A 12,278-nucleotide genomic window follows, 5' to 3' on the forward strand; every position below is an offset into this window, starting at 1 on the left:
GCAACTGGTTTCAGAACGTTCACCAACACTGCCCCGTCAAGGATAGTGACGTCAGTATCTGGTTTTGGAGCATCACCTCTGACCTCTGCGCAACTCTCTAGACACACCAATAGATCTGATTTGGTTCCCAGTCGTAACTTCCCAAGCTGAGATAAAGACGGGGGACATGCTTGGTTTTCATGGCGGAAAAATTCTGCAAGATCACCATCTCGTGTTTGAGACGCAATGTAGAGTCTTGAGAATAAAGAGCAGTCACTCTTTAGCGAAGTTACTTGCAAACTTGTCTTGGATTTCTCTCTTGGAGACGATCGACTAAACAATGGGAGTTTATTCTTCTTTATTGGCTCAGTAAGAGGTACGGTTCGCTCCAGTAGACGGTCTGCTACGAAGGTCTTGTGCTGTTGCTTACCTATCTCCTCAGCCTGTTGAACAGTAGAAACAACAGTTGGGTCAGCAATGTCTCTTGTGTCCAGCCGCAGCAAGTCTGTACTCTCTTCTAGGAAGGGGTTTCCCATTTCCTCTATTACTTCAACCAGACGTTTGACATGTTGAGTAAAGATTACCTGTGAACTATATGTTTGCTCATGGTGGCGTGTGTCTTGATTAATCCTTATTTTCCTTCCCTCCATGGATGCTTCAAACTCGGTAGTCATTCTAACCAGTTCCGGCCCAGCCACCATCCATCTTCTAAGAGCATTTGGATTTTGAGTGAGTCCAACAGCACCACCGTCACTCTTCACAGCAGCATTATTTTGCTCATGAGCCTGGTCAATGGCCGCCATTTGTAAAATGGCCGCCACGGCTACCATAGGACGTTTTCGCGGTGGGTCCATATCTGGAATTATTCATTAGACTATTATCTATGACTGTGCCAAATTTCATGCTTGTACGTATAAACCCACAATTGTTACACCTATCTGCCTGACTAGTACGAGTATCAATACAAAATCACAGAACTACATATTATCTATAAGAGGTAGTTAAAAAAACTTTAAATTTACCGAATTAAGATAAACTATTATGCTCGTTAAGATAAACTATCATTTGAGCACATATTGTGCTCACATGATCATCGTGTACCATAAAACGGAGTGTGACGTTCTTCTCTTGCAGCACTGGTCTCGCAGTGAAGGCAATAATGGTTAAATTTGTCAGTGAGCCTTTGTGTGATTCGTTTTAATTGTGCTACACTTCATTTGTGCATGCAAATATGGAAATATCCTCGTGTGCACTCGTGGAGCGAGAAATTCCAACTTGTCACAGATCCTTGTTAAAGAGCACTTAAAGAGCACGTCACACTTGTGTCGTTTCATTGCTCGACTGCCTGAGTCTTTGTTTGTTTGTTTTTACCACGACAAGAGGAGGTTGTTTTCCCCCGTCGCACCGCGGAGCGAAAGGGGGACTGTGGTTTTACCCTCCGTCCGTGCGTGCGTCCGTGCATGCGTACCCTTGTGAGCGGAATATCTTGAAAAATAAACCAACTACTCACTTCTAATCTGGTGCGCGACTGTATCTCGGCATAAGGAAGAACGCCATTGAAAATAGGGTCGCGACGTCAAAATTCAAGATGGCCGCCACCATATATGTCTGAACCTTGTGAGCGGAATATCTTGAAAAATAAACGAACCACTAACTTCTAATCTGGTGTGTGGGTGTGTCTCCAACCCACTCGCAAATATTATCGACTCTTCCATGTTTTCTGCGTCCGCCACTTTTGTCAACTCACATCACTTCACCGACGGGGGACCGAGGCATAATGCTTGTTGTCCCCCGTCGCACCGCGGAGCGAAAGGGGGACTATGGTTTTCCCCTCCGTCCGTGTATCCATCCATGCGTGCGTGCGTGCATCCGTTCGTCCGTGCGTGCATGTGTGCGTGCGTGCGTAAGCGAAGGACCGGAATTCTAATTTAGTGTGTGGGTGCAACCCACGTCAAAATCCAAAATGGCCGCCGCCATGTATGTCTGAACCTTGTGAGCGGAATATCTTGAAAATAAGCGAAGTACCAACTTCTAATCTGGTGAGTAGGTGTAGCTAGGCATAAGGAAGAACGCTATTGAAAATTGGGTCGCCACGTCACAATCCAAGATGGCTGCCACCATATATATGTCTGAATCTTGTGAGCGAAATATCTTGAAAAATAAACGAACTACTAACTTCTAATCTGGTGTGTGGGTGTATCTACACATGAGGGAGAAAGCTTTTGAACATTGGGTCGCCACGTCAAAATCCAAGATGGCCGCCTTGCGTCTTCCACTTTGTCAACTCACATCACTTCACCGATGGGGGACCTAGGCGTAATGCTTGTTGTCCCCCGTCGCACCGCGGAGCGAAAGAGGGACTATGGTTTTCCCCTCCGTCCGTGTGTGCGTCCATCCGTCCATGCGTGTGTGCATGCGTGCGGACGTGCATGCGTGCGGGCGTGCGTACGTGCATGCATGCATGCGTAAGCGAAGGACCGAATTCTAATTTGGTGTGTGGGTGCAACCCACGTCAAAATCCAATATGGCCGCCACCATGTATGTCTGACGCCATGTATGTCTGAACCTTGTGAGCGGAATATCTTGAAAAAATAAGCGAAGTACCAACTTCTAATCAAGTGTGTAGGTGTATCTATGCATAAGGAAGAACGCTATTGAAAATTGGGTCGCCACGTCAATATTCAAGATGGCCGCCACCATGTAAGTCTGAACCTTGTGAGCAGAATATCTTGAAAAATAAGCGAAGTACCAACTTCTAATCTGGTGTGTGGGTGTATCTAGGCATAAGGAAGAACGCTATTGAAAATTGGGTCGGCAGGTCAAAATACAAGATGGCCGCCACCATATATGTCTGAACCTTGTGAGCGGAATATCTTGAAAAATAAACAAACTACTCACTTCTAATCTGGTGCGCGACTGTATCTAGGCATAAGGAAGAACGCTATTGAAAATTAGGTCGCCACGTCAAAATCCAAGATGGCCACCACCGTATATGTCTGAACCTTGTGAGCGGAATATCTTGAAAAATAAACGAACTACTAACTTCTAATCTGGTGTGTGGGTGTGTCTCCACCCACTCGCAAACATTATAGACTCTTCCATGTTTTCTGCGTCTCCCACTTTGTCAACTCACATCACTTCACCAATGGGGGACCTAGGCATAACGCTTGTTTTTTTGGGGAAACTGTTTTTTTTAATACTAATTATTTGGAATATTATCAACTCACTTGAAGATGTTTTGGTCTCTGCTTCATTGAAGCTGTGCTCAAGCAGATTCAGTGTAATATCTACTCAAGGCTTCAGCAGCCCGAACTCTTCCTACCTGCTTGTGGGGTCAGCCGGGGAGCGTTTTTGGCCCAAGTCTTTCACGAACCGGATGGTCAGCCTTGACGTTCGACTGAAGGTGCAGAAATTTGTAGTTTGTTCAGTGAGCCGGTGATGACTCACCTTGTCTGCCCTGAAGATACCATGGGATCTTGAACGTGTCCACCAACTAATGCCAACAGATGAGACACCCAGCTTCATTAAAGACAATCCGGTGGACGATGCACTTTGTGATGCAACACCCTGTCTACTAAGCACCAATCACACCATTTATATTCAGATCAGATCACAACTTCAGACTGGACAACTCAAGTGCAAGTGTGTAGTTTCTGTCAGTGTGTAGTTTCTGTCAACCCTCGACTCTGATTCTGCAACTGGACCTGACGGCATCAGCCCACGGGTCCTAAAATCATGTTCTTCCGCTCTTTCACTCCCTCTCTCTGTTCTCTTCACCCTCTCTTTTGCTCAAGGTCAACTGCCATCTGCTTGGAAATCAGCCAACATCACTGCTTTGCACAAAAAAGGTGCAAAAACAGATCCTAGCAACTACAGACCAATCAGCCTTCTCCCAATTATCAGCAAAGTCATGGAATCCATCATTGCTTCGGATATGAAATCTTTCCTCTTCTCCAATGGCTTGATCTCTGATCATCAATTTGGTTTCAGACAAGGTCACTCTACTCTGGACATGCTGCTTCTGCTGTCTCAACAATGGATGGAGGTCCTCAATGCCAAACAGGAAATTAGAGCTGTCTCCCTCGACATATCACGTGCCTTCGATATGGTCTGGCACCCCGCTCTGCTCACCAAACTCTCCTCCTTTGGTATCCATAGAAATCTCCACGCATGGCTGGCGGACTTCCTCTCTAGTCGTCATCAACGTGTGGCCCTGAATGGGTTTCTCTCAACTCCTCTTCCTGTTCAGGCTGGAGTTCCCCAAGGCAGTGTTCTGGGCCCTGTGCTTTTTCTGGTCTTCATCAATGATCTCTCTGACTCTCTTGAAAATCCTCTCTATTTCTTTGCTGGTGACTCCACTCTCTGCCGCTCCATTCCTCATCCCTCAGATCGGCAGTCTGCAGCCTCCTCACTCTCTGCAGACCTGGACAAAATCACAGATTGGGCAAACAAGTGGAACATGTCTTTCAATCCTGACAAATCTCACACTCTTACGATGTCTCTCCGAAAAGACCGACTGGACAACCCTCCCATCTACTTTCTGAATAATCCTCTCTAAGAAGTTCTGTCACTCAAGCTTTTGGGTCTCACTATCTGCCATGATCTTTCCTGGGAAAACCACATTTCCAAGCTGGCCTCCAAAGCCAGTCGCCGACTGGGCATCCTCCGTCGTGCGAAGTCCTTCCTTGGCACACCTGAGCTCCTCACCACATACAAGGCTTTCATCCGCAGCTCAATGGAGTACTGCTCTCCCCTCTGGGCTGGTGCTCCTGCCTCAAACCTGGCTCGTCTTCACGCTGTTGAAACCAAAATGTTCAGAATCATTGGAATCTCCCGCGATGCCGCTATCTCCGAGGGCCTTTCACTTAATCACCGCAGGCAGGTTGGTGGTCTTTCCGTCTTCTACCGACTCCTCTCCGGCCTTGCTCCCCCAGCTCTCTCTGGGCTCTGTCCCCCAAATATTCCTGCAGGTCGCACAAGATCTGCCTGCAACCCTCTTATGGTTAAACTGCCAAAATCAAGACTCTCTGCTCACCTTCACTCCTTCATTCCTGTTTTCTCCCACCTCTGGAACAAACTCCCTCACTCTCTTCAATCCCACTCCTCCCTCCAGGTCTTTAAAACGGCTGTTCACCACCATCTCTTATCTTCCCCAATCCAAAACCTTGATCTTTTCTACCCCTGCTAATTTCACCCCAAATCCACTTTTTTGAGGTGACTTTTGACTTCTTTCCTGGAAGTCCTTGGTGTCCTTGCGTTTTATACCTATCCTGCCTCCCCCCAGGCCCTCTCCCTCCAAAAACATCTCCCGATGTCCCTGCTCTCAAATGTTGTGTTTGTGTGCTTCCTCCCCTTCTCTCCCCATCTTGTCGACCGCTCCCCTTTTTATATACTTTGTTTGCTTGTTTGTTTGATTTGTTTGTTTGATAAATGTTAGCTCTTTCACGAGCCTCGACTCTGTATACAAAAAAAGAAAAAAGAAAAAAAAAAGTGTGTTACATCTGCACCATCCTGTCTGATTTTATATTCAGTATGGTAACGAACTCGTACTGATTCCCAAAAAATTGATCCGTAGTAAAGTTTTGGCGCTCAAGTGAAAATGTTTCATACTGATCTGGCAGCTTCGAAATATTTGGCGTCATGAGGTCAATCAGGTGACGACCGGCACCCTGAGAATTTCTGCAGACGGTGCCGCCAGATAGCAATTGAGCTATGAATCTCTGAGATGACGAGTTTCTGGACTCCATGCGTGTGATGTGTTCACACTTATGTCCATGTTCCTGGATGGAATAACGAGTCCAAAAGTTTGATCTACTATCTTCAGTTCACACCAATCCCAGCTTTCTAAACTTCTGATTTACTCCAGACCAGTCTTTGTAGGTAAACATCCCTTTGGATGCACCATGCAGCTTGCAAAACCTTCATAACATCCATGCTTATTGTCAATAGATTTGACGCATTCAGTGTTAAAACGTGTGTGTTACATTATACCCCCATTATTTGCTATTATGAAGGGTGCACACCCATCAGGTAGGCCTGTGATGTTCAGCAAATCAATATGAGCCTGTGATGTAAGACTCTCAACAAATGGTGCAGAATAATAGCATGATGGAATCGCACACGGATCCATTTGGAAAATGATATTCCTCACAATGTGGGGCTGATGTTACATTTTCCGTTCAATGCCGTTGGCTCAGGCAGGAAACCTATAAAGAAACGGATGACCCGTGAGCTTGATTGTGAATGCCATACAGCAAAATAGATGATCGTTAATGATGGAGAAAGATTTCATTTTTAATCATGATGGACCATCTATTTATTAAGTATGCAAACAAGATGGAACTTTTGCCTCCTCCCCCTCTCTTTTCCTCCCTCTCCCCTATTATGGACATGGTACCATATAAAAAACGACAACTTAGGTAAATAACAGGATTTAAAAAGTGCTCTTCAGTTGAATTACAGAACGATGAAAATCAGACTGAGACCTTTTATATAGTGTATATATTTTTGTTCGCAAAGTCAAGGCTCATGGAAGAGTAAGAAAACAGAATGAAGCAGAACATAGTGAAAAATGAGGGAAAGGTGCCGACAGCAGGGTAGAAGTATACAACAGAGGAATACTTGGAGGAAGAATGGGCTTGGGGAAGAAAGCGATCACAAGAAGGAGAAGAAGGACACAGGTGGTGTCCAAGCTAGATACAAGCTCAAACATAACGAGACAAAAAAGGGAAAACCGAGATGAAGCAGCAATGGAACAATCAGCAAAAAGAGAGGCAGGGAGAGTGGGGAAAACACAATAACCTGGGAAGGGAGATGTGGGCTTGTGGAGGGTTAACAAGAGGAGGAAAGATCATGAGTATGGGTGGGGGATCACCTGCTTCTTTGGTGAACAGCCATCTTGAAGGAGGGAAGAGTGGGATTGAGCAGATTGAAGAAGTTGATGCCACAGGTGAGAGAGAAGAAGAACAAATGAGTGTAGGTGAGCAGTGAGCCTGGATTTTGGGAGTTTCACCAGAAATGGGTTACCTTCAGAGACACTGGGCCGTGGGGGTGTGCGGGGGGGGGGGGGGGGGGGGAGGTATACCGACCTGACTACAACAACAACAACATGCATTTTAAGGCAATTTTCCCTGCTAGAGCGGGGGTTAGCCTTGCGGTCCCCATGACAATCTTCTCCATTTTGCCCTATTTTCTGCATCTCTCCTTGTTAACGCCCTTGCCCGCATTTCTTCTTCCACCATCTTTAGCCAAGTCTTTCTCGGTCTTCCCCGTCCTCTACTTCCTTCTACATTAACTTCCATCACTCTTCTCAACCAGTCACTTTCATCCTTCCTCAATACATGACCAAACCATCTCAACCTGTTCCTCTTCACAGCATCAATCACAGGCAATATTCCCATCATCTTTCGCAATTCATCATTTGTCCTCCTCTCTCTCAACGATACTCCGCACATTTTATATGGTACCATGACCTGACTGAAATGCAAAAAGTAACAGGCCAACAGGCTCTGGTTCATCATGGGAGATTACAATGATTTTGATGGCCTTGATTTTTTGCCATCATCAATTGCAAGGTGTGAGGTGAGGCAGGGGTACCAGCCCAAAGGGGAGAGCAGTACGACATCAAGCTGCAGATTAAAGCCTTTGTAAGCTTGCAAGGTGTGAGGTGTTGGTGTTGGGCTAGCGGCTAGGGTGTCAGCTTAGGATCCGAGGATCCTGGGTTCGAATCCCGGTCGATCGCTGAATTAACGCCAGGGGGGTTGACTCAGCCTGTCATCCTTCCGAGGTCGGCTAATTGAGGACCAGTTCACTGGTAATTCCCTGTTTGTCGTTAAAGGCGGCAAAAAGGGTTGGCGTCAGGAAGGGCATCCGGCCGTAAAACATTGCTTCAAAAAGGGGACCGAAAAACAACAACAACCACGGTTCCTGAAAAAGGCCAACCCCCGCTTGCGGGGAAAAATGGCCTCTAAAGGTGGTTATAAGCTTACTAAAATTCAGATTTCTAATCAAAATAATTTGAATGACAGAGGAGCCCAGTTGACTCCAGTCGGTCATCTCCAGTCGATATGTGATTTTCCCAAGAAAGATCATGGCCAATGATAGGCCCAAATTTTGAGTGACTGAACTTCTTCAAGAGGTTTGGCAAGGAAGAGGATGAGAGGGTTTGCCAGACAGTTCTTTTGGAGAGACAGAATGAGAGTGTGAGATTTGTCTGCATTGAAAGACACTAGGGCATGCCCGTACTATATCTATATCTAAAATTATATCCCCCCCTCTATTTACATGAAATGGTTTGGTTCATGAAATGTTTTGGTCCATTCGCAACGCCAAAGCGAACGGCGAACGCTTTACATGAAATGGTTTGGTCCATGAAATGTGTTGGTCCATTCGCAACGCCAAAGCGAACGGCGAACGGCTTGCGAGTACAGTGACAATCCCCCCCCCCCCCCCCTCTATTTAGATGAAATGGTTTTTATTAGTTTTAAAACATAGTTTAACGCCAACATAGCGGCAACATAGTTTGCAAATGTGAAATAAATGAATACGCTCTCAAATGTGCCATCCGAGGCAGAGTGTGTTCGCCACGTTCGGCACACGCGATAGCTCGCTGCTCTCTGATTGGTTGAATCGTTTTTTGGACATAGCTCGGTAAGTAATTGTCCGATTAATATGAAACCTTGAAAAGGCACATCCTCGGGTCCCCAGCAATATACCTGGCAAGTTTAAAGTATATCGGACCCGTGGTTGTCGAGAAACAGCGGTCACAGACAAACAAACGTACAAACGTACAAACAAACAAACACACAGAGATTACTGGAATTATAGATAGATATTCCAAGAGTTTGACCATCTTGGGATTCTATCATGGTCTGCAGAGAAGGAAGTGGCTGCTGCCCGTCTTCTTAAAGGATGAGGGATGCTCCAGCAGAGGGTAGAGTCATCAGTAAAGACATAAAGATGATTTCCAGGAGAATTGGAAACATCATGGATGAAAATTACGAACAAAAATGGGCTCAAGTCACCTAGGGCACTCCAGTCTCAACCATGAGAGTTGATTTGAGGATCCTTTTTGAAGTGCATGTGCTGACTATGAATGTAGAGGAAGTCATTGAGCCATGTGTGGAGTGTGGCCTTCGATGCTGTAAGCAGAACGTGTTGAGAGCGAGGCCGGGTGGGTGCTAGTCTGCGTCAAATTCCCTCACTTTGCACTTGTTTTACACCTCGTCATATGTGCTCCTCTTAATTGCGTGTAACCATTTGATTTCACAGGTTGAACGAGGGTAAAGGCAAAAAGGAATTCGAAAATTCCATCCAAGAGCTTTTTTCTGCAATGACCAAAATGATGGCGTTTCCCTCCACGGAGATGTTGGGTGTGCAGGTAAAGCATTTCGGGGTTTTTTTTTCCCATTGAACCGTTTTAGAGTTTCAGGATTCACAATTTTTTTGCTGCAAATGAGTTATTTTAAGTGCATGACCTGTTTGTTAAGTTTTGGTTGCGGTTTCTAGTTTTGGTTGCGGTTTCTCGTTTTGGTTGCGGTTTCTAGTTTTGGTTGCGGTTTCTCGTTTTGGTTAGACCTAATACTGCTTTCCAGCCTTTTGCGTGATAAACAGTCAGTCTTCATTTGAAGAGTAAACCAATTCGACCGATTCGATGACATTTGTACTTTGAGAAATTATAAGATTGAAGAGTAAGAATGAACGAAAGAGGAAAAAAATGAAGTGCTGCTCTCACCAATAATCCTTCATTTTTTGGAGGGTTGGATGGAAGTACGGAATAGCCACGTAGGTTTCCATAACCACGGTTTGTTTGTTTCCTTCTAAAATAATGACTTCATCATGTGACTTATTGTGCTATGATCATAGAAGCAGCAAAGCCCCGCGTCTAATCAAATTCTTTCGTTCCTCCAACATTCAGGGAGCTGCACTGCGATCTCTCTCCCGTGTTATTCCCGATATGGTCAAAGTGATGGACCCTGTTTGTGTCAGGTGTGTTGCCTTTATTATTAATCCATTGTTTTGTTTTGTATTCACATGTAGAGCATGTCAGAACTGAAATTTTGATGTTTGCTCACAATGACCTTTCCTTATTTGATAGTGTGGTGTATTTTGGACAAAACATAATTTGGAAACTTGCATGCTTGGGAGATTTTTTTTCACATTAAGTTCCCTACCTTGCATGCTCCCTCTGCAGTACTATCCCAACAACATATTGTCATGCCCTCCAGGTAAATCCGACTGGTTGTTTGTTTAATTTCCCTAACCTCACATTAGTTCGATATCAGGGGAGTTACTACTGCCAGAGATCGTTTACCTTCCCAGTGGTTGTGGCTACGTTTTGGAATCGGACAAGGGCATCAGCACACAACGTCCTGCTCTTTTTAAAAGTTGTTGTGGCGTGCTTAACATCTACGAGTGATTGCCAGCAGGCGGTCCAGCCGCTTCTAACATCCTCTCCAAAAGCTTGCGGCATTCTCTATGATTCTTTTTTTTTTTTTTTTTTTTGTATGCAGGATCGAGGCTCGTGAAAGAGCAAACATTTATCACACAAAAAAATCAAACAGACACACAAAACATATAATAAGGGTAGCGGTAGACAATATGGGGAGAGAAGGGGAAGCACAAACACAACATTTGAGAGCAGGGGCATCGGGAGATCTGTGGGAGGGCTTGGTGGAGGAGGCATGGGAAGGGGGGGGGGGGAGGGGAAGGGGGTGGGAGAAGTATAAAACACAAGGACACTGCAAGGACTTCCAGGAAAGAAGTTGGTATTTCAAAATATTCAACCCCATGTCTGCGAAGCAGGAGGACGACGGCTTGTAGTCCGATCATGTCACAGTGGATCGGACTGAGAAAAGGCAACTGGAAGGCAATCAAGCTGCCATAGTCATTTCATCAGTCCAAGTGTTCGATAAATGCCGGAAAATGTCTGCAACAAATAATAGGCCTTACAGATCAGTCACGGAGACAAACGCATTCCATTGCATGTTTTTTTTTGTAAGAAAGGTATTTGATTACGTTTTTCAGCCACAGAGGCGTCGCTAACTTCCAAAAGGATTTGGGGTCCGGGCCCCCACAAACTTCAGATCGCCCCACCCCAACACAACATTTTGCACAGTGGCACGTGAAGAAAGATAGGCTCATCAATACGTTTGTTACGTTGTATAAAGGGTGTTGAAGGTGTTAAAATAAGACTTTTTTGTATTTTCAATAACATGGATTTCAACCTTCGTGGATTCAAACAATGAATAAAGTAAAAAAAAGAAAGAAAAAAAAGTGTCCATTTATAAAACTTTGCTAAATTCTGTAATAAACACAAACTTCCATTTTATATCTACTATTAAACATTTAAAATATATTAAACACAAAATTGTTATCTTTTTAATGAACCCTCACCACCCATGCTTTTATAGAAGTTATATTTTTAAACAACTGCATTTATTTATTTTTGGGAAGCGTCCTTGCAAAGCCTCCGACACATATTTCAGAGCGCTTCGCTCAATCGAAAACATTGCATGGTACTGTAGTCTATTTTGTCCCATTGTGCTTCTCAGTGAGATGTCTGGACGTATCAAGACACAAAATGATATTTTACAACTGCAGCTACTCACTGGGATAGTAAGTGCTATACTTGTACAACCTTTTACGTTTGGAAACGAAATTATCACTCTTTTCTTGTTTCCAAGGCAGGTAATATTTTGGCCTATTGTGGCCAAGGGCATTCATATGTTTAAGCTCCTTTCTCGTCCACTTCCTTGCTTGCCTCCCCCCCCTCTCTCCTTGCTCTCCCCTCTTTCTTGCTACCCCTTCCCTCATCCCCTCCTCATTCCCCCCAATCCCTCCTCTCTCTTCTCCTCCATGCCTCCTCCCACTCCTCACTCACACATCCCTGTTCTCTTTCCACTCTTCTATCTCTCTCTCTCTCCATCCCTCCATCTCACCCTCGCTCCTAACCCTCCGCCCCCATCCCGGAGTGTTTAGCGACGTGTGGTGTAGTTCTCCCCTGCTCCCCCTCCTTGGTGGGAAGGGGGCTTCCTCATTCGCCCCCCTTCTTCAACCTCCTTCCTCACTCCCCCTTCTTCGCTGCCCCATTTCTTAGCCCCTCTCCTTGCTCCCCTACCTCTCCTTGCTGCCCCTCTTTCCTTTCTCTCCATCCCTCCCCCCTTTTCTCTTTCCCACCTCTCCCTCTCTACCCTCTCTTTGTCTCCTCTCCCCTCCCCCCTCCTTCCATTACTATTCCCCTCAGCGAAGCGATGGGTGGTCTTAGAGTTATGTAACACACACACACACACACACACACA

General features: G+C 45.3%; 1 protein-coding gene across 1 annotated transcript in view; it reads left to right on the plus strand.

The window, feature by feature from the left end:
• The window catches only part of LOC137423806 (dedicator of cytokinesis protein 1), a 968,048-nt gene that overhangs the window by 287,583 nt on the left and 668,187 nt on the right, over nt 1–12,278 (plus strand). The window contains exons 23-24 of the mRNA XM_078773719.1: nt 9,250–9,358; nt 9,896–9,966. Of these exons, the coding sequence (XP_078629845.1) occupies nt 9,250–9,358; nt 9,896–9,966 (180 nt within the window). The remainder of the gene's footprint in view (nt 1–9,249; nt 9,359–9,895; nt 9,967–12,278) is intronic.

Source organism: Myxine glutinosa, chromosome 3, assembly GCF_964187855.1.
Source record: "Myxine glutinosa chromosome 3, kmMyxGlut1.1, whole genome shotgun sequence".
Lineage (NCBI taxonomy): Eukaryota > Metazoa > Chordata > Myxini > Myxiniformes > Myxinidae > Myxine > Myxine glutinosa.